Below are 25,158 nucleotides of genomic sequence, written 5' to 3'. Positions count from 1 at the left end.
TATGAAAAATTATGGCATAGTTCTACATAGTGAAATTGACAAGCTAAAAGTCCATCATGCTTCTGTATATGAACTGGGATATAGTTGATCATTGGAAAACATTTTTACTATAATGTTTAAGGAACTGTGTGAGAAATTATGCCACACAATCTAGGATTTCATACTGCTTAGAATCCAAATATAATACTATTATATTTCTTTACCATCTGTATACCATCTGTATAAGCCAAATTTATTTTTGAAGACCCACTTCAATTATTATCTCCTTCAGGAAGCTTTTGCTGAGCCCCAAACGTGAATAAAGTAACTTTTGTTTTACCTCCTAAGCATCCCCTGCATATCTGTGATATATAAACTCTGTGTTGCTATGATTACTTTTTCTAAAGTCCTTTCTACTAGAGTCAGTTCTCTGAAGGCAAATATAGTGTCTTTCATCGCTATAATCCTTTAATCACTGAATGAATATATCCTGTATAACCGTGTTTCTCTATCCCATAGAAAACATTGTTTTGCAGTTTTTAGCAGTGTAAACCAAATACTGTCACCATTTTACTGGTAATCCAAGCCTTTGTTAAATGTTATTCCAAGGCTTAAAATAACACTGCCATTTAGTGTTGATAATAAAGTACAGGTTGAGTATCCCTAATCTGAAATGCTAAAAAATCCAAAACTTGTTGGGCACCAACAGGAAATGCTATTTGGAAAATTTCCAATTCTGGATTTTTGGATCTGGGATGCTCAACTGGCAAGTATACTGCATATATTCCAAAATCTGAAACACTTCTAGTCCCAGGCATTTTGGGTGATATTCAACCTATACTATAAACTTTAATTATAGTGACTAAGTTACTTTATGAACCTTATCTGAAAGTACCATAATTAACACTGATTATTCCCACACATTAGCACGTATTCTGAACACAGTCCACAGATAATGTCTAACTTGACATGTTCTCACTGCATTTTCATAGTGCAGTTCCTACTTATATGCATATCAACTTAGACAAACTACAGAAGCTTAATAATGAAATTTCATCTAGGAATTTTAAGTATAGGCTGCATTTAATCCAGATTAGCAGTTAACCTACACTATTTGGCATATGTTCTATATTTCAGATATAAAGCTAATTGTTAAGAAGCCACATCCCCCGACCCTTATTTTTAGAATAGCAATAATATTGTACCACATCTGTCATGCTATGGAAAAAAATAGAATCTGGCTTAAATATGAATACAAAGGTTACAGAGTCTATATTTTACCATCATTAATGCTGAATTTTATATTTCAATAAGAATCTTCAGAATTTTAAGAAATTTGAGAATTTAAAAAAATTATCTAATATACTCACAATTAGAATATTTTCACATGAGACTATAAAGATTTGTATTTCTAACAAAAAATTAGCCGGGCATGGTGGCAGGCACCTGTAATCCTAGCTACTTGGGAGGCTGAGGCAGGAGAATCACTTGAACCCGGGAGGCGGAGGTTGCAGTGAGCCGAGGTCATGCCATCACACTCCAGCCTGGGCAACAAGAGCGAAACTCTGTCTCAAAAAATTAAAAAAAAAAAAAAAAAGATTTGTATTTCTAAATGCAATTTTACAATTCCGTTAAAGAACGTACCTGAACTTCCGGACACTACAGAACATTCTAGAACGGACCTGTCCCGTGATTTGGCAGCACTGCATGAGATTTGTGTGGCTCATTCAGATGAACTTCGAACGCTCAGTAATGAGCGTGGTGCACAGCAGGTAGGCTTTTGCCAGCCTTCATTAACAATGATGTTTCAAGGATAACACTTTGAGAGGTGGTAAATAACTGAATTCTGGTTAACATTTTTTCTTGTTACATTAAATTTTTGAGACTCTGCATCATATTAACAAAAGATCTCAGCAGACAGAAATAATGGGCCCAGACTAAAATGATGTACATTTAATACTGAAAAACATCAGGTTTTGCTCTTGAGTCTGCATCTTAATTCTACTGGAAAGCAGTGTAACTGTTAACATACTTTGGCGACGTATGTGAAAATGGCTAGTAAGTCAGTATTGATTTTTTTTTTTCTTTCAGTTTCTGTCTCTTCTCTGTCACATACAGATACAGTGCATGGCCAAAGTGATTCTCAAATTGTGAAACAAATGATTATTATTTGGGATGTTTGTCAAATTCACATCCAGAGATTCTGAAGTGTGGCCTTGAAAGCTGCACATCTAGCAAACTCTTCCAGGAATTTATAGGGATTCTGATGCAAGTGAACCATGGCCTACGCTTTTGAGAAACAGTAGACTACATTGATAGACTTCTATCTGCCATCTGCACCAAACAGATACAGATTAGGATGTATTCAAAGAGACTTAACACCAGGTCAATTAAGATACTGGAGATACAGAGCAAAATGGGTTACATTTTCAATGTCCTCAGCTGACATAAGGGCCACTGAAAAGAAGTGACCACAGGGACAGTTTTGACTAGTTTCTAATGTAGTTTCAGGAGATAGTGAATGCTGTCACCGCACTGGCTAACCATTTGGCAGGGATTTTGTAGAAGGGATTAAAGTATTGAATTTGGTGACTGAGTTCTTTACAATCTGAGATTCTAGAATCCTCAAGTCCTGTTCCTCCCAGCCCCCCACCCCCCAGCTTTCAAAACTAATAATATGACTTGCCTTAAATATTAAATTAAAAGACCTTTAAAGAGAGGTAAACTGCTTCTGGCAAAATGTGATAGTGATAGTTCTGGCCTAAAAAACAGGAGCATGCCAAACACAAATTTCTGTTCACTATATATAAAAATTCTCTTAGTTATGACCAGAAATACTCAGCCAATGACTGAATAATAGAAACTTATGTTTTGAGTGGAATTGTGCTAATATTTTATGCATCCCTTTGCTTTGATATGGCTTTTTTCAAATCCAGGTTCCCATCCTGAAATTGCTGACCGAGCTTTCATTTATTTTCATACCATTTTTCCTCTGTCTAGCACGTACTGAAAAAGCTTCTGGCTATAACAGAACTGCTTCAACAAAAACAAAACCAGTATACAAAAACCAATGATGTCAGGTAGCAGCCTTCGCCCCAGTGTTCTGCATGGATTCATCATGCCCAACATGGTAATTCACTTCAGTATAATATCTCCTTTGCTCTTGCCAAAAAATAGCACACTTTTCCACATTCCAATGATGTGTGAGCTATGCAAACAAAATCCAAGATTCTGCTAGTGCATAACTATGCCAGCAACCTTGTAAGCTATCTGTGCAGGATATTTGCACTATTTCCACATGGAATCAATCTTTAACAACCTCTGAGCCTTGGTGTACAGATCACCTTTCACAAAACAAAATGCTATGACTGTATCTTGAACTTTGAAAATATATTTTCAGTACACCCAGTTGCCAAAGTTTTGCTCTCTCTTAGAGAAAGAACTATGAAATCAACTGACACATTCTCTTATTGACAATTGTGTATAACTGGATTGCAGACTGTTCTTACTGTAACTACTTCCTGATTAGGAATATGACCATTTGACTGTTCAATGATTATTTGTATTTACAGTTTCCAGAGTTTGTCATTATAATAGGAACAATCTTTGCTGTATACTTTTAAAAAATACTGTGCTATTTCTCTTGCTGGAACTGTTGAAAGAAAATATATAGAATGATCTATTGCTCATCAGCTTTATTTTTTAAACATACTACTTATTTTGTTGAAATTGTCAAAGACTGTATTTAGATCTCATAATGCTTTGTTAAATGTTTACAACAGTAAATAGTTTGAATTCAGTAAATATTATTGGTTGTTGTATTGATCAATGCATGTTACCCCTTCATTTCATAGACTACCAGTTTCTTTTATGTTAACTAGAATGTTTTTGTTAAAAGTTATTTGTTCATTATTTGTGCTACCCTACCCCTTTGATTATGCAGACAAACCTCATCAGCTGCCTAACTTATCCATCTTTGAACTTCTGACTACTTGTTGTATCTGCTGGACATTTAGTTCAACTGTATAGTTTTATTTACTTCTGTATGTGTATTTTTGTGAAGTATTCACAAAGGTTAAGTTAAAATAAAACCAAGGGATATCTTGCATAATTGATTACTTCTGTCTAAATAGAGCTAAGCATTTAATTTATTTTCTTCCTCCTTCAGGGGCAGTTTAAACCTTAGCACCAGAGCAAGGCCCAGGGAGAAGCTGAAGCTTTAGATCAGTATTTTTGCTAATGGCCTCTTTTGAAAAGGATTCTATATATGCAGCAATTCCTTCCATCTCATAATTGTGCAGGGCAGGTATGACATATGGAACATATGTGGCAGAATGACATTGGTAATAAAAGTGGGTGAGACAGGAACCCAAGGAGGTGTTCTTACAGTAAGGAAAGGCCTAGATTCCAAGAGCAACACTTTATGCTGTTCCTCTAATGTATAAAATACAGGGAAAAAAAATGCTAAAGGTTTAAAAGATGTCTGCTTAACAGTTTCAAGCTACAAAAGGCAATTATTTCTATGGGGGCTGCTAACCTCTGTGGCTTCAATCACAGTTTAACATTGATACCAAAAATCTCAACATGTCCCGTGCTCCTTTTCCTTGAAATCAACTCAATTCATTCCATTCTCTCCCTTCCTGGCTTTTTTATCAAATTACTCTCCTTTCCATCCCTTCTGTTTTATAGCTGGACTTGGAACAACCCAGGTGGTCTCCTTCCTTAGTTACATGATAGAAGACAGGGAGGATATGGACTAGTCAAGATATTTTGCTATGCACTCTGGTTCCCACTAATCACGCCTCAATCTTTAGCCATACTAACCTGTCAGTCTGAAATCCTTCTCCCTTTTATTTAAAATCACAAACCTGACTCATACTGCTTCTTATATTTTAACATCATTTGTCTCTCAAGTTGAAATGGAAACTTGTTACTTACCTTTGTAGGCCCTGTAGTAACTAGCTTGTCAGTGTTGAAATAAAATCTCTCACACTTTAACTTTTTTAATGGGGCTGGGTGGGAAAATTTTCAGTGATAAGTGTGGACCTTGCTCTGATGCCAAAGTTTGGCGATCTGAAAGGGAAAATGAGAAAAACTGTGAATATCTTGTAATTCTGTCTAGAGCCTAGAAGCAATGTACTTAACTAGGACCACGATGGAGGATTTATAACTTTTGGCTTCTTCCACTCAGCTTTTGTAAAATCTCACGTCATGAATTTTATTCCTTTCACTCCAGAATGAGGGAAAAAACAAAACAAAACAAAACAAAACAAAAAACCCCACAAAGCTCAAGCCTACAGTTTGAAGAATTGTTAGAGAGATGAATATGCACATAGTAAGCATTGCCTTAAAGTAGATGTAATTATAATGGTACTTACCTTTCTGGAAAGTACAGCCTGGGATGTACTGAGACTGAGGAGGTGTGTGTATCTGTGCAATTTAATTAGATTTAGGACACTTGAATTACTCGGAATTCCTTCAAGCCAGTTTTCCTGAAAAGAATTCTGGCTTGATATACAGCCAGCCACAGTTCGGTTCCAATTGTAACAGTTAGCAATTACTGAATACTTAAGTGTATGCAGGTACTGTTCTAATTAATCCTATAAAGAGTGGGCATTATTATTTTCCCCATTTTCAGTGTGGGAAACTGGCACTTAGAGATTTAATAACTTACCAAGGTCACACAGTGAAACAGAGGCAGCCATGATTCATATCTAAGTAATTTGTTGTAATAGTCTGTGCTTTTATATTTTTAAATTGACTCATTTCAATTTGAATTACATTTTTCGAACATATTTGGTCTGCACAATTCCTAGTAACTGTTATAATCTACTTACACGGATTCACTTATAGGTGATCTAATAGGTTAATTAAAGGCTGTGGTGACGTATGCCTGTAGTCCCAATTACTCAGGAAACTGAGGCAGAGGATCACTAGCGCCTAGGAGTTTGAGACAGCCTGGGCAACACAGCAAGACCCTACATCGAAACAAAATTAAAAAACCATAACCGAATACACAAGTGGCTTCTGCCTACTTATCTATACTAGCCTAAGAGTTTGATGTAGACAGCTATTCAAAATCATATATTTGTTTTTTTAAAAAAAACCCATTTGGAAATGTTTTTGGGTAAGTAAAGAAAACAAATAATATTCATTACCCAGACAACTGGCTTTCAGTACCATGTAATAGTTGAAATACCTTCTGCAGTTTAATAGTAATGGACAAATAGCTAAATATATCAGGATGGCATTCAAAAAGCCATTTATAAAGGTTTCTAGAGGGCAAAACACATTCCTTAACACTTTTAAAGCTAGCTACTAAGTTTTGGTTTTTGTGGTGCCTTTTTCTTAAAAAAGCATAGGTTTGCCTATCATATTTTGCTTAAAAAATTAGGCAAGCAAGTTGCAGCTTTAATTTGATATTAGTCATGATGGAATAAGAATATTCAAAACAGGTGCTATTCTAGCTCTTTTGAAGATGGTTTATTTTACATAAAGTTACTGTGAAAGGGAAAGAAATAGAAAAGTTTTAATATATTTTGTTTTCACATTACACTTTTTAAATAAAGTTAAACGCTTGATATGCTTCCTACTTCTCTTGATTGGTTAGCATTGAGAAATCAACTTCAAATGGTTAGAGAGATTCTACCAGGTCGTCGTCAGTCCATTCTTCCTAAGAAGGAAAAAAAGTGTGGTAAGGATAACACTGAAGCATAACCAGTATTGTTTACCTCTTACCTCCCTTTAGGAAAATGTTCTCCTCCTTTTACCCATGTGGATTACAAAAGATAAACCAGGAAATTTTGTAATAGTTCACTGTTAGTAATGTTGGCATGGTCTCACCAGACTACTCCAATGAGGAATAAAGGTTACAACTGTGACCTTCTGCCTCTGATTATTCACTTACCTGACTTGACAGAAAATTTGTTTTTAAAAGGGGGTAAGGGAAAAATCCTTGGAAAATAAGAAATAAAGCAAAAATGTAGTATGTATGCATATTGCTTCTGCTTTCTATGAACACAAGAAGGATTTTTCATCAAGCAAAGACAGGAGAGAGAAAAATCCCTTTAATAATGGACAACAGTACTGTACGTAAGGAAGTATGCAAAAAATGAAAAAACCCACAACTCTATAATGCTTATACTCTTGGAGAACAAATCTTAATAGTATAATCACACCAGAATGTGTAACAAAAATGACTTAAGAGTTCATCTTTGGAGTAAAACATACCTCCTCATGTTTGGACTTCTTTGAGACGTAATCATCATCTTCATAGCCTTTCCTCTTCTTCCTATAATTATGCAACTATCAATAAGCAATCTAATACCAGCCACAGATACTATAAAATGTAAAATAAACTAGTAAGGCCATATGCAATATCATGTATATACTGAAAAACATAGGCCTGGATAAATGGAAAAAGATGAAGAGTTATGGGTAGGGAAAATGATACTTTTAAAATCAATCTTTAAATTAAATGCAATTCTAATTAAAACCCCAATAAAATTTTTCATGGAATTTGTCAAGTCTAACACTGACCTAGGAAGAAGTGTGAAAAAATAGAGAATATAAAAAAGAACAATGTTGGAAGACCTTGTCCCAGTTATCTTCAAAGCATACTACAAAAGCTATGGTAATTAAAAGTGAGATATTACAAAAGCTATGGTAATTAAAAGTGAGATCATAAATCAATGATCAGACTAGATTAAGCAAAGTAATGACTATGCAGAAGTACAAATTTAATGTGTGATAAAAACTGTTTCAAATAACTAGGAAAAACATGAAATAAAAAATGAGCTGGGACCTGCCGGGCACAGGGGCTCACAATTGTAATCCCAGCACTTTAGGAGGCCGAGGCGGCAGATTGCCTGAGCCCAGGAATTTGAGACCAGCCTGAGCAATGTGGCAAAACCTTGTCTCTACAAAAAAAATTAAAAAATTAACCAACGTGGTTGAGCACCTGTAGTCCCAGCTACTCGAGAGGCTGAGGTGGGAAGATCAATTGAGCCCAGACAGCAGAGGGTACAGTGAGCAAAGATCGAGCCATGCACTCCACCTGGATGACACAGACTTTCTCAAAAAAGTGGGGGTATGGGAGCTGGGGCAAAAATTAGTATTTGGAAAAAAGTTGTGAAAAACAATAGAATATATCATATATAAATAAATACAATCAGCCTTCTGTATCCTGTGGTTTCCACATCTGTGGACTCAACCAATTGCGGATTGAAAATAAGGAAAAAAATTCTATCTGTACTGAACACGTACAGACTTTGTCATTATTCCCTCAAGAATACAGTATGATAACTATTTACATAGTATTCACATTGTATTTAGGTATTATAAGTAATCTAGAGATGATTTAAAGTATATGGGAGGATGTGTACAGGTTATATGCAAATACACCATTTTGTATTAGGGCATCTGTGGATTTTGGTTATCAGCAGAAAGTCCTGAAACCAATCCCCCATGGATACTGAAGAATGACTGTATATAGAATGTATAAAGCACTACAAACCACAAAAATGTGGCCAGGCGCAGTGGCTCACGCCTGTAATCCCAGCACTTCGGGAGGCTGAGGTGGGTGGGGGTCAGGAGCTTGAGACCATCCTTGGCTAACATGGTGAAATCCCATCTCTACTAAAAATACAAAAAATAAAACTAGCCGGGCGTGGTGGCATGCACCTGTCATCCCAGCTACTTGGAAGGCGAGGCAGGAGAATTGCTTGAACCCGGGAGGCAGAGGTTGCAGTGAGATCACGCCACTGCACTCAGGCCTGGGTGACACAGCAAGACTCCATCTCAAAAAAAAAAAAAAAAAAAAAAAAAACAAAAGCCAGAAAATTGGACAAGGGGAATAAATAAGCAACACAGTAGAAATATAAGTGACTGTTAAACGTGGAACCTTCAATGCCCCATAATCAAGAAAATGCAAATTAAAATACCAATGTGACACTTTTTCACTCAGACTAGCAAAAGCTAAGCATTGATAATTACACGTTGTACAATATGTATGAAAGATGCAAAGAAGAAGAAAATGTGACTTATTTCATAAATACATATGGATATACGTGCAGAGAAAAGGCTGGCAAAGGTAAACAACTGCTAAGTAACTTCTGAGGTCATGACAGACTTGGGTTTTGATCAAAGGGAACTTTGGTTTCACTTGTATTGACTGACAAGGACCAAACAGTTTTTGTGTCATGAAAAATAAAGGTAAAATAATTTTGAAGATCAAGGAAAACAAATATTTAGTCCTAAAGTAGCACTACTCATGGTAGTGAGTACCAGGGCTGTTCCATGAACAGTCTGCACAGTTTGCAGTGAGTTAAGTATAGGAATTGTGTTTGGAAGGTTTTTTTTTTTCTTTTGAGAGTCTCACTCTGTTGCCCAGGCTGGGGTGCAATGGCGTGATCTCGGCTCACTGTGACCCCTCCGGGGTTCAAGCAGTTCTCCCTGCCTCAGTCTTCCAAGTAGCTGGAATTACAGGCACCCGCCACCACGTCCGGCTAATTATTGTATTTTTAGTAGAGACGGTGTTTCACCATGTTGGCCAGGCTGGCTGGTCTCGAACTCCCGACCTCAGGTGATCTGCCTGCCTCAGCCTCCCAAAGTGCTGGGATTACAGGTATAAGCCACTGTGCCCAGCCCTAGAAATTTTTAATAGTAATCTGATATAATTTTATGACTTTTGAATCTAATAAAACTTGAGCTTATGTTTTTAGTCTTCACTCTTCTAGTAATTCATTTTTTATTGAATTTTACACAAGTATACATCTAGTGAATTTTTTTTAAAAAGTCCTTCACAGTTTGAGAAGCACCCCTCGAGTACTCATAGGTATTCAGAATTTGCTTGGCCCACCCAGTACAAGGCAGATGGCAATCTGGAATAAAATGTAAGCTATGGTAGTTAGGAATTCTGGATTATGGTCCATTCAGTTACTTAGCTAGAAAAGGTAGGATTAATAGTTCAGTGGTCTAATCCAGGGGTGGATAAACTTTAAAGAGACAGTAAATATTTTAGGCCTTGCAAGGCCCTATAATCAATTTCTGTTTCAACTACCTAACTTTTCTGCTGTATCATGAAAATAGCCATAGGTGATACATAAACGAATGGGTGTGCTACATTCCAAGAAACTGTTCTAAAGACAGCTAATGGGCTGGATTGGCCTGATAGGCCACAGTTTGCCAACCCCTGGTCTAATCCCATTTCAAAATCAATGCAAAAAGAACATAATCAGTGCTGCAATACTTTTATTCATTAAAGCCAACATTACTTCTCTGTAACCACTCTGAAAAATTCCTGTTACCACTGAAACCCGGGAGTGAATGGAATCCACCAATTTCAAATTCTGTGCTAAATCATGCTTTGTCATTATAGCTCTAACTATAATAAAACAACCTCATATTCTGCACACTTCCTAACTCCCTAGATATTCCCCGACTACAACTGTATAGGTAAGGAATTTGAATCATGTGTATTTGACATAAGGGCCTTGGAATGCTGTTCTGGCTTTTCATAGGTATCCAGCAGCACATATTCACCAATTACAGAAATAATACCTCAATACATCTTAAATATAAAATGCCACAGATAACTCTTACTAAATTTTAACAAATACAGTATAATTTTAAGTAACAAAATGCATCCCAAAGGAAATAGAAAATGACAGTTTAATTAATCCTAGTACCTGTCCAAATTCCCAACTGCTTAAACACCTAAAAGAGAAAGTTTAAGTGGATCTTTCAATTTACAAAGCATGCATTGCCAATTTTATGGTGATTTCCACATTCAGCTTACATATCAATTAAGAGACATTAAAGGTGTTATGTCTAGCTACAAGAAGAAATTAAATAGCCTATTTTCCTACTGGCTTTATCGTCAATATAAAGTTTGTCACTGAAAGCAAGTATGCCAACTTTCCCTACTCTAGCTAACAGAAGTCTGGAACAGCATATTTGTTCCTCAGACCAGGTATCACAGCTTCAGAGAGACCAAAGATTAAAAGGACAGGAAAAGGTAAAAGGATTCCTTAGGAAGACCCTGACCCCTGAAATCCCATGAGAAGTAACAGAACAGAATGGCCTGCAAGCCAAAGAACATATGAGTCACAGCAGGATCAGAACTGCACAGTGAATGCCAAACTATTAACTTAATCTCATTAGAAATGTCCATTCAATAAAGGAAATCTGATTTAATGGATCAGTCAGCTTTCCTCAAATGAGCAAACACCAATAAAATGATTTACGAACCAGTTGGACTGGGTAACAATTATGTCTATTGATTAACACTGTCACATCAACTTACGTGATTACATTAAGTGCAAGCTCAGCAGAATGACATCGCTCCAACTTCTGTTTCAGAACAGCAACTTCTTCAGATCTGGGTGGCTCATACTTTTTTACTAAGTTTCTCATGCCTATGTGGATACAAAAAAGAATTTAAACTGAATAAGCAAACCTTCTTATAGTAGCGGAGCTGGTTACTTTTCCATTTTGTTATAGGAAACAACAAAACACCCTGCAAATGACATGGTTATTCTTCTCAGGATTTGCATCATTCTGCATTTCATTTTACATTAAAATCCAATAAGCACTGCATGTTTAGTTGAAGTAATTATGGCTCTCTGCTGTTTAGCCCATATCATATATAACATAAAGCACACTGTATAATCTAGTATTTTTTGAAAATCCTACTGGGGTCACTTCTTGTTCAGTTTTAAGACTTAAAAAAAAAAATCCCTAAATGATTTAGTGAACATGTTTTGTTCTCTATCACCAACCATCTTTGTAATATTCTATTCCATAGATAATGGGCCAACAGTATACTTCCTCTTTACAAAGTAAACTGTTATTACACAACATGCAATAAAGGAAGGATGCTTAGTAAAAATTTGTTAATAATCCTTTGCTTTAACAAAAAGCAGACCCTATACAAAAATGTCCACTTCAGGTTAAAAGCAAACTACTATATCAGTAACTTTATAATTGCAAAAGCATCCTCTAGCTGATCTTGTTATTCAACTATAATAAACCAAAGAATACCAATTTCAACATTAGGGGAATAATGAGATCCAATGAGCTTATTATTACTGTTAGCCAGCCATGTGATCCAAATGACTACACTAGTGACCTATTTCATAATGCAAACAAAACAGTATTTTTAATTGAATTAATACTTGTAACTCAACACCCTTAGGACAGTATCTGTGTTCCAAAAATTACCAATATCTTAGTAGCATTAAACTTCTGAGTGTTTCATAAAGAGCTGTTTTTATTTCATTTTAAAATAAGTGGAGCAAAACAAAGGTATTGAGAAGAAATCAGTAATAAAACTAAGCTATGAAATGAGTACATTGGAATAAGACCCCCTTTACCTACTAAGTTCTATGATCCTAACAGCTACAGTCAAATCACAATTAGCTTTTAAAGTGAACCCCCTAGTGGCATAACTAAAGACCTACAGTTTATAATTCATAAACCACAGCCATCATTCTCCAAGAAGGAAGCCCTCAGGATCACTTCGAGCAGAGAATCAAGAAATGATAGAGATGCCCTGAAGCATCTTAAATTTTCAAACACAAAATATGTAAAATGTATACCCATTTACTCTCATCGAAGATCAAGATTTCAATCTTGTATTTTACTGGTTTAACATTTAATTACATTACAAATTTAATCAACAAGAACAATTTACACAACGTTTGGAAACAAACATGTTTTTTTTTTTTTTTTTTGAGATGGCGTCTGACTCTGTCACCTAGGCTGGAGTGCAGTGGCGCAATCTCTGCTCACTGCAAGCTCTGCTCCCCGGGTTCATGCCATTCTCCTGCCTCAGCCTCCTGAGTAGCTGGGACTACAGGTGCCCACCACCATGCCCGGCTAATTTTTTGTATTTTTAGTAGAGATGCGGTTTCACAGTGTTCACCAGGATGGTCTCCATCTCCTGACCTCGTGATCTGCCCACCTCGGCCTCCCAAAGTGCTGAGATTACAGGCATGAGCCACCGTGCCCGGCCACGTGATTGACTTTTAACCCCAAAGAGTAGCTTAGCAGCCATGACCAAGTGTACCATGGGCAAGAATGAGGAATGGAGAATGCTGGTTAATTCAGCCAATAAGTAGAGATTCTACTCAACTCAGGACAGGGTTTCTCAACACCAGCACTCATAACGTTTTGGGCTGGATAAATCTTGGTTATTCAGGGCTGTATTATTTTCCCAACCTTGCTATTAAAATTATCACAAACGTGACGGCTTAAAACAACGGAAATCTATTATCTCATAGTTCTGGAGCCCAGAAGTCTGAAATCTGTTTCACTGCACCAAAATTAAGGTGCTGGAAGGGCCACACTCTCTCTGGAGGCTCCAGGGATAAATCCATTCCTTGCCTGTTCCAGCTTCCAGTGGCTGCCTGCTTCCTTTGGCTTGCAACCACATCACTCCAATTTTCAAGGCAAGCATCTTTAAATCTTTCTCTGCTGTCTTAACGGTGCCTTCTCTGAGTGTGTCAAATCTTCTTCTACCTTTCTCTTAAAAAAATAATTTATCTACAAAATAGAAGTTACAAATTTAAACATTATCCTTATTTCCCATTACATCTTTTTCAGTGCCTAGTATGTTTCTTTATTCTTTAAAAGGATCCTGTTGTCAATCTCTAAATCCTTTCTAAATCGGACTCTCTTTTCACTCTGCATAAGTTCTATATATATGAACACTACTTCCTTCTATGTACCTTCTATTTGTTCTAGACCAATGTGTCTTTCATGCTTCCATAATACAGTAATTCAGTGAAAAGAAATCTAAACAAAAATCTATGTTGTATTTCTAGTTAAACACCAAGATATTTATTTAGAAAGGAGCTTTGTACTAGAAGAACATTTTGTAAAGTGTTCTCATTTACTTACTTTTCATTATATCTAGTAACTGTGACAGGCAAGTTCTGTTCTCTCTCAGCATCAGACTCTCTGATAAATAACTGGTAAAGAAAAGAAAAAAAATGTAATCTATTGAAAAGATACAGCACATTGAGAAAACATGACACCATAAATTATTTTCCTCCATCCTCATCAAAGGCAATTAAAAAATTTTTAAATTTATGAATGTATAATCTATAACTCTGTTTTAAGGATTTATTAGCAATTACATTAAAAGCTGTTTACTGTTTTAAGTTTAGTGACATTCAGGTACAACCTTTCAGAGACAAAATAGTATGTAAGTAACAGTAACAGTCAGTACTTGTAACATTTATATCTTTTAATATAGAAGCCCAATGAGTCTAACCTTACTTTACAGATGAGGAATCTGAGTTACAGGGATGAACAAGTCATGATCTTGTAACTTGTCCAAAGTAATAAAGCTAGGAAGCAGCAAAACTGGAATCTGGCACTAGTAAGGATTCTCTGTTCCCTTAATATGAAAGCCATTTTACCTATAGTTGCACTTTTGGGAAGTAACAGACATTCAAACCAACCACCTAACGCTTTATAAATCTATTACATCTTATTTGCATCAAGTCCAAATCAAAGGTGTTAAACTTCTTTATCAATGTGATATAAAATCCAAATTACCTGTTTTTCTCAGAGCTGACAGTATGAAAATATAATTTCTATATTTAAATTTTTAGTTACTCTGAAGTTTTACATACCTGAACTTGACCTATAATTGATAAAAACTCAAATGAACAGATTCTCAAAGTATTAAATAGTTTTTCAAACACAAATGCAAAAAAATTATTTTTCTCTTGGGTGTAATAGTTACAAAAATAGAAAGCAATGCTTTAAAAACTCTTGTGTCTTTATCCAGATTGAAATTTTATTATAAAGTTTTGACTGTTTGACGTTACATCATCATCATCTATTGTGGGAATAAATTTTGGATCTGAAAATCAAGAACTCTCCTGACAACTATAGTAAAAAATAACTAGTTTTTTCCTTTCCCTTTCCTACCTAAAATTACTCCCATTTTTGTCATCTTCCTTTATTTTTACTCTTCATTTCCTTTTGATTTCTTAAGCATAAGGATCATAGGTTTGGTGCTAAGAGTTGGCTGACAACTCATTAGCTCTGTGAAGTTAGCAACTCTTAACCTCAATTTTGAATTTGAATTTTAATATTGTGGTGTTTTAATAAAATCCACAGGCAAATAAGAATACCTAAAGTAGCAGATGAGAAATAAAGCTCTAAATCTACAAAGAGAAGAAAACCTAGAAATAATGGTAATAATCCTATGATTAATAATCTGAGGCATTATCCAGACTCTGACAATAGCACAGGGGCTTTCCCTTTTGAAATGAGCAATAAATGTAAACCCCATTTCCACATATCCCAAAAATTTGCCTGTAAATCAGCTGTAAGTTAAAAATGTTTGGAAAGCATTTCCCTAAAAAGGGGGGCTGGGGAAGGCCCAATGTCTAGTCTCTGGGAATGTTACAAAGGCCTATTAAATTTGCACGGAGCCAAAGGTATCACAATTTCAATTTTGCCTACCTGGAATTATACTGAACTAAACTTCTAAGATGAAATAAACTCATCTGGACCTTAGGATGCTTCATCCCACTCTATGTAACTAAAATCTCATCACTGAAGAATTTATATATGCACTATATACAATGCTTCAAGATTAATCAGACTTTTGGTTATTTGAACTGTGGAAAAGAGGACTTTTGTTCCCTTACAGAATGAAGTCCGCAGGCCAGGTATGGTGGTGTGCACCTGTCACCCCAGCACTTTGGGAGGCCTAGGCAGGAGATTACTTGAGTCTAGGAGTGACTGAGATGAACCTAGGCAACATAGGGAAACCCCAACTCTACAAAAAAACAAAAAGATTAGCCAGGGTGTGGTGGTGTGTGCCTGTGGTCCCAGGTACTCAGCGAGCTGAAGTAGGAGGATCGCTTGAGGCTGGGAGGTTGAGGCTGCAGTGAGCTATGACTGTGCCACTGCATTCCAGCCTGGGTGAGAGTGAGATGCTGTCTCAAAAAAATAATAATAACCAACCAACCCCCCCAAAATTAATGGAAGTCCACATCTTAACTCCATATACATCAATAATTTACATGACTGTCTTTCGTAACGCAGAGATTTATCTTATTCATTTTCATATTCCTAAAGTGTAGTACAGTGCATAGTAGTACACAGAAGTTATTTAATAGATGTTTGCTTAGTAAATAAGTGGAGATTTAAATCACTTTGGGATTAAATATATATATTTATATACAGTTGGTGAGCTGTGTTTGCAGAGAAGAGGCATATCATAAAATATAAACCTACAATCCCTTATCCTAGATGCAGATGTGTTGTGAAATTCTTAAGTATTCATGTCTTAGAAAAGTTATCTGGTGCATATATTATGAAATGTGAAATACTCAAGTGATGTCTATAATCAGGAATATTAAGATTTCTGCAAGGGAACACAAATATTCCTATTAAGTGAAAGAAAAACTAAATACAATCTGCTCTATCTGCTGCCACCTTATCAGTGGATTCTGAAATTATGGATAAGAGATTATAATCATGTAAAACAGTTTTAATTAACTTTAGGAAGTTTTATCAGCTTTCTTCCTCAGCTATTTCTAAGAATGAAATCAAGCAGAATCTCAAAGGTCATAAATTGAGAAACTTAATACAGAAACTAAAAATGTCTAATTGGCTGCTAGCTTGTGCTTCAGTTAGTTAACAATATTTAACTTCCACGTGTCATACATGCTCTACAGAAGGGGAATAAAGATAAAACAAGGCAGACGTATTTGCTGCACTCAAGTTGCTCATCAGTTCACAGGACCTTCTAAATTTGTCATATACTGATAGCTATATCAGTCTTTCAAGGATCACCTGGTTTACTCCTACTTTAATCCTAAATGTATCCTCCTCTTAGTTCAACAGTATTTTTCATGATGTTTAAAGACTTCCTTAAAAGGCAATTTCATTTCTTCTTTTCACCAACCATCCCAGCCACAAGGAATATTAAAGATTATAGTCAGAAATGATTCTATGAATAAATAAACTCAGTGACTGAATTTGACCTAAGTTAAAACACTAATTAATACCTTTCCATAGTAATTCCAGCCCTGGAGGCACTAGATAAAATGGCAGTCAGGGCAATTTGGGAAGGTGTGTATAAAAGGTAGGCATCCGTCAATGCAATTCTATTAAGAAAGTCATCAGCTGTTTTCCTCAAAATCTCTGGATTCTCCAATATGGGGTAGCGGGTCTAGAAAGAAAGTTTGCAAATGTTACCATTTCTGAGGGTTTAAATGGAGTATAACAACAGTTTAAAATTACACAACTCATATTAAGAAATATGTGCTATAACATATCTAAAGTTCCTAGCACAGTACTTGACAGTGTCCTCAATTTACATTAATTCCTTCTCTTGGTCCTTTTCCACCTGAGTAGGAAGGGGAAGGAAGGGAAGCTCTTAGAGATTCCACTGAGTCTAAAGTAGGGCCAAGAAATACATATTCCCAGGTAAATGCTTCTCTCAGGCAACCCAGGTGATTCAAATGTAAGGCCACATTTAGGAATACACCTTATTTTTATATGAAATTCCTTCTACTTAAAATTTACTTTCAGAAAGAAATAAAAATGAATCTCAATTTGATTAGAACACACTAGACTTCAAATTCCCACAGAAAAAGTTTTAAAATATGCCCAAGAGATGTGGAAGACCTCCTATTTCCTGACAGTTCTTCACACCCTATAAAATAAACCATAAATCTGAAGTCCTCAGATATCCATGTTCGACACCTAAAGCAGTAGGAAAGCTTTTCTACACTCTGAAATAAAGTATTTAAGAGTCAATTGTACAAAAATGCCTCGCCTGTGATATGAGAAATTAAGACCCACTACTCTGACCACAATGCCTCCCTTTCTAATATATTTACTCATTTATTTCACAGCTGTTCTTCCTCCTCTGAACCTTTGCTCACTTATCTCTCTACTTGCTCCCACTCACCAGTGTCCTCTGCTCCTCATTTCTCTCCTGAATTCCCTGCCCCGATACACTGCCAACAAATTTCTGGAAAAACCAGAAGTTGAACAGTGGTTGAATCCAACAAACTTCGCTTTGCAACTATACCAAGATTTCTGAGTACTGCCAGAGAAAACAATACGAGCAGAAAGTCTGGAAATGTTACTGTAAACTCATATTCATTGACCTCAGCAAGGCTCTTAAACACTGCCAAGCAACCATAGTATTTCCACGGACAGTTTACTCTCCCATTTTTCAGTGACTGCATAAATATTTTCCATCTGTCTTAACATCTTTGATAATTCTCAGCAACTCCATCACTCTCAGAAAACTATTTCTTACCAAAGAAAGGCGCTATTTCCTGCCAACACCAAATCCTGAGGCATAACAGTATCCTAAGCCCATAATTTCCCCTTTTCCACTGTTAAGAGAAAGAGCTATTATTCCCTCTAAGGCCAGTTCTTCTACCTTGCTTCCAAATCCCATGCCAACCCCTTCCACCTTACTCCAAACAGACTATTTTGTATTTCATCTTTCTCTCACTACTAGCTCTTTGCATCAGTATTTAAATGTGCATCGGTCTCTTCCATAAAACAAAAAACAACAAAAAAAAGTATCACCCAGTCAGAAACTTGGGGGTTCTTCCTCTGTCCTCATCTCTATATACAATCAATCCTCATGTTCTATTGATTCTACCTAACTACAGGCTGAGCATAAATCCAAAAAATTCAAAATCCGAAATACTCCGAAATCTGAAACTTTCTGAGCACTGACATGACACTCAGGAAATTCTCACTGGAGCATTTCAGATTTTGGATTTGGGATGCTCAACCAGTAATCACAATGCAAATATTGCAAAATTGGAAAAAAAAAAAAAAAAAAAGTGAAATCTCAAATACTTTTGGCCCAAAATTTTTTAGATAAGGGATACTTATCCTGTATCTCTGAAGCCCAGGAAGCTCTTTCTGTATCCACAACCTTCATACGAGTGAAGACCACCACCATCCTTAGCTTGGACTCCTTTAACAGTACCCCGTTATTCACTTAATCTATTCTAATCCATTCTCCACGTTATGCCTGACATATACAGATGCACAGTAAATACCTGATCCATAAGGTTGCCAACATGATCTTTTAAAATTGCAAATCTAATCATGCCACTCTCTAAATTTAAACCTTTCACTGGTTTCTCTTTGCTCTATTCAAAATCCGTAACATTGTCTCTACAGTCTAGACTCTGCCTTCCACTCTGGCAGCAGCTGTCTGTGATCTCTTCTCCCTGCATTGCTAGGCTCTGTTCAGGTTGTTTAGCACAGAATGGTTTCTTGAATTTGACCTTTTTACCAGGGAAGTCTCTGATTGGAATGTTCTTCTCTCTCCTATTCCTACTCTGAATTGTACTTTAAATGATACGTTCTCAGAATGTTTTCCTTAGCTCTTAATCTGTTATCCATTGTGCTCAATAATACAGAGGGGAAAATATATTTTAGAGGGAGATATATATTCTAAAACCTTTAGATTGCAAGGTTCACAAAAGTTGAGACTGTTCCTGTCCTGTTTCTGGTTACATCCTCAAGCACAAAGTTTGGCACACAGAAGATACCCAAATTGAGCCACTGATCTAATATGAATGAACCAGTTCCTGATTTCTGTTTGATTCAACTTTGACTATCCAACTTCTCTTTTAGAGCCAAACAAAACAACTTAAAAGTTACTTCTGTCAATGTTTGTTTACTTATATTATTGATGCCTACATAGAGACTCAAGTTCACAAACCTCTAAAAATATAAGTCACTTAGCAATCTTCTAGTTTAAGAATTTTTTATGGTTTAAATCAGGCCCAGATCCATGACAATATAATTCAAAGTTAGAAGAGGTATCTTAAGCCTCCATAATAAGCACTGTTCTAAACTCTCAATGGTCTTCATTACATCCCTGGACGTAATGAAGATCACTTAAATGAGAAACTCCATAAGTCCCACCCAACCATCTGAGTTAACAATTTCTCCAGATGACTGATGATGCCCACTGAAGTTTAAACACAACTGCCCTAGATGACCAGGCCAGACCCACAGGTCGTATCCATGCTCTAACAATGAGGATGACTATGAGTTTTAAAATTTTGGATTCTTTTTGTTAAAGAATAGGAAAGGAGAATGTAGTATTAGTTTATTTTATATCAAATTTACCTTTAAGTCGATGAGGAAGCCCTCAAATGGTCTGTAAGGATTGTGGACAATAAGGTGGAAATTAAGTTGCTGTATAAGAAGTAGTTCATATTCCAGTATCTGTTCAAGTGCCTTCTCCTGTCCAAGAGGACTCTCCCGAAGGTTTCCAACAAACTGAGGACTAGATACATTGAATTCATCTACTTTGCAGGCCAAAAATGCACAAGTGAGCCTAGAGGAAAAAATGAAGTGGCAGGGGGCGGGGTTGGGGTGGGGCAGAAGAACATGCATATACTTTGAGAAGTATCTAAATATTTTATTTCTAAAAGTATATTCTATAATTGCCTAATATTCAAAAGTGACTGCTAGACATTGCAAGAATTTTTTTTTTAAAGATAGTTCCTGTTCACACTTCATTAAGAGACGTAAGACAAACTATAAATAGGTCAAACCAATATTGCCATGGCATTCAAACATCACTGACTCAATGACAGTGTTATGTAGTACAACCTAAATATCTGGAAAAACAAATTAACTGAGGAATAAGAGCACTTTGTATAACGTAGATGGAATAGTTAAAAATAAAGCACATATGTACCATATAAGTATGGGAAGAAAAGTAGGTTAAAGGAACATTGTGGAAGGCCATCGGTGGAAGTCTCTAAGGGCATCTGAATAAGAGACTATTATTTAAGGGACAAATGTGTGAAATTCACCTGGCCAATTCATGCTGTTCAGTATGAGAAAACAGTAAGAAAGCTACTGCAAAAATCAAGGTTGGCAGTGAGATCAAGGGCCTAATCTTGACTGGTGGAAATGGGAATCAAAAAGAGAAAACAGGTACAATGTCATTGAGAGCAAGCTCTTTGATGAGTCTCATACTAATTTCATCTTTAATGATAGACACAGTGCTCAGCAGAGAGCAGCAACAACAGACCTTTGTTCAACTGAAATGAGTAGGAAGCTATAGGATCCGTAAACTGACTAGATGTGGGAGGGGCCACTACAAATGATTCTCAGTCTGAACAACTGGAAGAACAAAGGTGTCAAATAGAGATGTTAGAGAAGTAGCTAATTTGAGAAAAACAAAATTTGAATCTGGACAAGTTGAAGTTCAGATGCCATCAGAATTACCGAAGTACAGGTAAATAGAGATCTTAAGTTCTGAATTAAAAAAAAAAAATAAATAAAACAGAATTCAAGTCTAAATTACCCTCAACTCTCTCCTCCCAAAAAAACTCAAAAGAGTATAAAGGTCTTCTTAAATGAAAACAATATATTAGACAGACATACTCACATTATTATCCTGGGGTGATATTCCATTACTGAGTTATTAAGATAAAAACGTTTGAAATACATACAAGCTGTACCCTAAGGGTTAAAAAAAAATATATCATCAGGATCTATTCACAAATGTTAAATGTTAAATTGTGTGAAACAGAACTTATTTATGGAAAGGTTTCTTTGTAGAGATTACCCAGAAAAATACTAATACTCATTAATTCTTCTTTAATCAAAATAAATTGTGATGAATTACTACAGAAATGCCATAGCCAAAAGATCCTTTCCCATCCTTTGCTTGTCTATCCCTAGCCTACCCTGGCTAATCCTTCCTATGGTCATTGGATTTAAAAATACGTGAGTGTGTATGTTTTAGAAGTCAGAGTATCAAAAATGTCCTGAATTAGATAAATTCAGGAAGAAAAATACAAATGTTCACAGATTAACCAATCTTATAAAAATAATGAGCAAGGCAATAAGCCTTCTCTCTAAAGCCACTACATATTTGTGATATTGTTTTGTATCCATTCCCATGATTTGTGATCACTGCTGCCAACTGAATGGCAGAAGCAGCACTACCATTTACTGAATGCATGCCAAGTGCCAGACTCTGTGATAAGCACAAAACTATCATCATGTTTTAACCCTTACAACAGCTTGGTGAAATATTGCTATCTCTACAGAGAAGGAAACTGAGTATCAATGAGGTGAACTGACTTATCTAGGTCACACAGCTAATAAGGAACAGGAATGAATTCAAGTAAGACCTGCCTGTACTTTTAACCATTATATCATTTGGCTGGAACCAATGAAATAACCACTAATCTATTTTATGATAGAAAAAAGAATATTTCCTTTTAAGTATTTTAAAAGTTTAGTTTTGTCATTATGTATAACAAAAAATTATTCACCAATGATAAACATGTTATTTAAAAATAAATTCCATAAAGAAGTTCATTAAAGGATTTTTTTCTTCATTTGATAAGATCACTTAAATTTACTGCCTCATTTTAGTTCTTTTGTAAGAATAAACCAAATCTGAAGATATAAACTAATCAAGTATACCTAAAACTCTCTCTGAATCTTTGATATCTCAGATGAAAAAAAAATTATAAATTCTATGGACTTAATATTTTCAACATACTTCAAATTTTTTTCAACTATAAAAATGGAGATAATTTCCCAGAAGATTATTCTCTACTCGGTCATAAGCTAGTCACACTGTATAACTTTAAAATTTAACAGTCTTTTACTTAAGATACACTTCTATATTTGTTCTTTGCAACAAACCTGTGAGAGAATAACGTAAAGACATTTTAAACACCCTCCCACTCTAGCTTTTTTATCTTTCTGCTTTTTAATCTCAGCTACCTGTTTCTCCTCACGGTTGCCCACCCCAGCAAAAAACAAACAGGTCCTCAGAACCATACATCTGAAGCAGTAAGACAATCTTTTTTAACCAAAGATAAAACTCCAGCTTTTACTAATTAAGGCTTAAAAAAATCTTATGGTATCAGTTTCAGCTGGGGCATATGATTACCAATTATGAAAGAATGCATTACTTCAAACATTTATTGGGTGTCACAGAGTTGGAAAAGCAAGTAGTCTATGTTCTAGTCCCAGTTCTATGGCTCACTAGTTGAGAACTTAGAGGAAAGTAATTTATTTTGTTTCTTTCTTTATAACATTACCTGACCTCAAATTTTTTTCTGACCACAAAATGAGACTTGAAATACTTTTGAAGATATGATACAGCAATTCATGAGTTAAGGCCTGAATTGAAAAAGATATAATGTGCCAAAAACTAATTAATTGTAACTAACGTGAATTTTTAAGACTAGAGTGGACAGGGAATTTAGAAGAGGTCAAATTTCACAAGTCAACTAAAGGACATTATATTTCATCACTACTGTAACTTACCACAACAGACCTTGGCATTGCTGGCTTAAACACCGAACAGAATTCCAATAACCTTTTCTCATAGTATTTGCAGAGTGTCATTTCTTCATGAGGCTCAAGAAAGACTGGATCATTCGGAAGAACCTTTAGATCAACAATTACAACACAAGTTCAATGAATTCAATGAATTAAACAATTGTAAAACATTTTTCTCTATCCAGATTAAATTTAGTTTATATCTCCAACGAAGGGGAATATATCACGCCTCGTTTTCTTTATAGATTCGCTAATCATTACACAAAATAGCTGTAGGAAAATAATAAACTAAAACTGTACCATCATTTCACAACTTTTCGGAATGTCAGCTAGACCTTTGCTTCATTATATAAACAATCACGATAGGCTATGTGCATATGCTCACAGCTGTGATATCATTATTTACAAATTTAAAAGTAGATAGACTTTTTACAAATATGATTGGAAAGCTTCCAACATTCGTTTCTCGGTCAGTCATTACGACACAAGTTGTAAAAAAACAGCAAATGTTTCAATAAATTTCTGTTATTTTAAGCTACCCAGTCTGTGGTGATTTTTTTAAGGCAGCCCTTAAGGAAACTAATTCAGGTGCTAAAATCAGTGATGTGAATTAAAGGTAGAAAGTAAAGTAATTCAGTGTCAGTAATTTGGAGGCACTGAACACTTGCTGGAGTGGAGCTTGTAAGAAAGATTAAACCAGTCCTAGAGCTGTAACAGAAGGGACTTGGCTAGCGGGCCACAGTCCAAACCTTATCTTTAGTCACTTGGTTTGTATTCCGTCGCCGGTCTCCCGCCCTCATCCAACCCATTCACCACGAGGTTGCTAGAGCGTTGTTTCCAGAACGGAAATCTGATAAGGTTAGCTTCCCATTTTAAATATTTCAAAGGTTCCTCATCCTTTCAATGGAAATTTCAAACGCCTCACTTCCACTTACAAACAAGTTCCCTTCCTACCCTCCCCAGCCATTCCTGTACAGGTACTCACATTCGGCCACATACGACCACAAACACGTCCACGCACCAGCCCTGTAACTTCTGACCTCCCTCCCACTCTGCACGGTAGTTCTGACTGCCTGGAACGTCCTTTCCCCATTTTCTCCGCATTGGCTACTGGGAAAAACCTTCCCCAACATCACCGCTTGACAAGTGAACGGCTCTTGCCACGCACTACCTTAGCACACTACCTACTCTCTTCTTCACCACGTTACAAAGACTGGTTACTTGTCTGCCATTCGACCACGGGGATGGCGTTGTTCGTCTTTGTACCCACGGAACCTCGCGAGGTGCTCGCTTATTTTAATAGATAAACGCACTCCGCGCCGCAGAGGCAGAGAAATGAGGGAGTGAGACTGTCCTGGGAGCCACAAGAGCTCCCGCAGCTGCTCAGAATTTAGTGACCAAGCAACTGGGCAACCGTCGGGAAAACCTCACCTTCCCGTTGGCCACCGCTTTGCATCTGAATTTGCGGTTGGCGTCGGCCCGCAGTCTTGCCAGCTGCTCCTCACTGCAGAAAGTCCAGTGCCGCTTCTGGCTACTGTTGTGGTACATTGTGGAATCGTGACCAGGTCCAGACAGCCTGCAGGAGACAACCCAAACGCAGCAGTGTCGTGGCGTAAAGCAACCGAACCCCCACCAAAGATCTCGCGGAAGCCTAGGGCGTCCGGCCAGCCGGCGCGGGCGCGCTGACGTCACGACTGCGTGTCCAGCGCGTACGCAGTCGCATTTCCGGAGCGGACTAGGAAGACACCTTATCCTGGGTTCGTTGGGGCGCCCTCTGAGACGTAGGTGGGCGGAGCCTACGGAACGCTCCTCCCGGTGAGCCTGGGACATAGC

The 25,158-nt window shown here is 36.6% G+C and overlaps 2 protein-coding genes across 5 annotated transcripts in view; one reads left to right on the top strand and one right to left on the bottom strand.

The window, feature by feature from the left end:
• The window catches only part of RASA1 (RAS p21 protein activator 1), a 121,524-nt gene extending 117,437 nt beyond the window's left edge, over positions 1 to 4,087 (top strand). For all 3 annotated transcript variants that reach the window (XM_050795162.1, XM_050795159.1, XM_050795160.1), the window contains exons 24-25: positions 1,617 to 1,751; positions 2,980 to 4,087. In XM_050795162.1, coding sequence (XP_050651119.1) covers positions 1,617 to 1,751; positions 2,980 to 3,063 — 219 coding nt within the window. In that variant the 3' untranslated portion in view covers positions 3,064 to 4,087. The remainder of the gene's footprint in view (positions 1 to 1,616; positions 1,752 to 2,979) is intronic.
• CCNH (cyclin H) overlaps positions 1 to 24,949 on the bottom strand; it is a 40,231-nt gene extending 15,282 nt beyond the window's left edge. The window contains exons 1-10 of one of the 2 annotated variants that reach the window (XR_007726735.1): positions 24,757 to 24,949; positions 23,311 to 23,433; positions 21,407 to 21,480; positions 20,131 to 20,341; positions 17,019 to 17,182; positions 13,882 to 13,952; positions 11,285 to 11,396; positions 7,210 to 7,270; positions 6,534 to 6,652; positions 4,918 to 5,052 (exon numbers count right to left, since the gene is read on the bottom strand). Coding sequence is in view for 1 of the 2 variants with exons in the window: in XM_050795167.1 (XP_050651124.1) it covers positions 6,614 to 6,652; positions 7,210 to 7,270; positions 11,285 to 11,396; positions 13,882 to 13,952; positions 17,019 to 17,182; positions 20,131 to 20,341; positions 21,407 to 21,480; positions 23,311 to 23,433; positions 24,757 to 24,873 (972 nt within the window). In the remaining variant the exon portion in view is untranslated. Of the gene's footprint in view, positions 1 to 4,917; positions 5,053 to 6,438; positions 6,653 to 7,209; positions 7,271 to 11,284; positions 11,397 to 13,881; positions 13,953 to 17,018; positions 17,183 to 20,130; positions 20,342 to 21,406; positions 21,481 to 23,310; positions 23,434 to 24,756 lie in introns of those variants that run through there. The other variant, XM_050795167.1, reaches the window with a different exon arrangement.
• Between the last annotated feature and the right edge of the window lie 209 nt (positions 24,950 to 25,158).

This window comes from Macaca thibetana, chromosome 6, assembly GCF_024542745.1.
Source record: "Macaca thibetana thibetana isolate TM-01 chromosome 6, ASM2454274v1, whole genome shotgun sequence".
NCBI lineage: Eukaryota > Metazoa > Chordata > Mammalia > Primates > Cercopithecidae > Macaca > Macaca thibetana.
The sequence above is the reverse complement of the archived record's forward strand: the minus strand, read 5'-3'. Positions and strand labels throughout refer to the sequence as shown.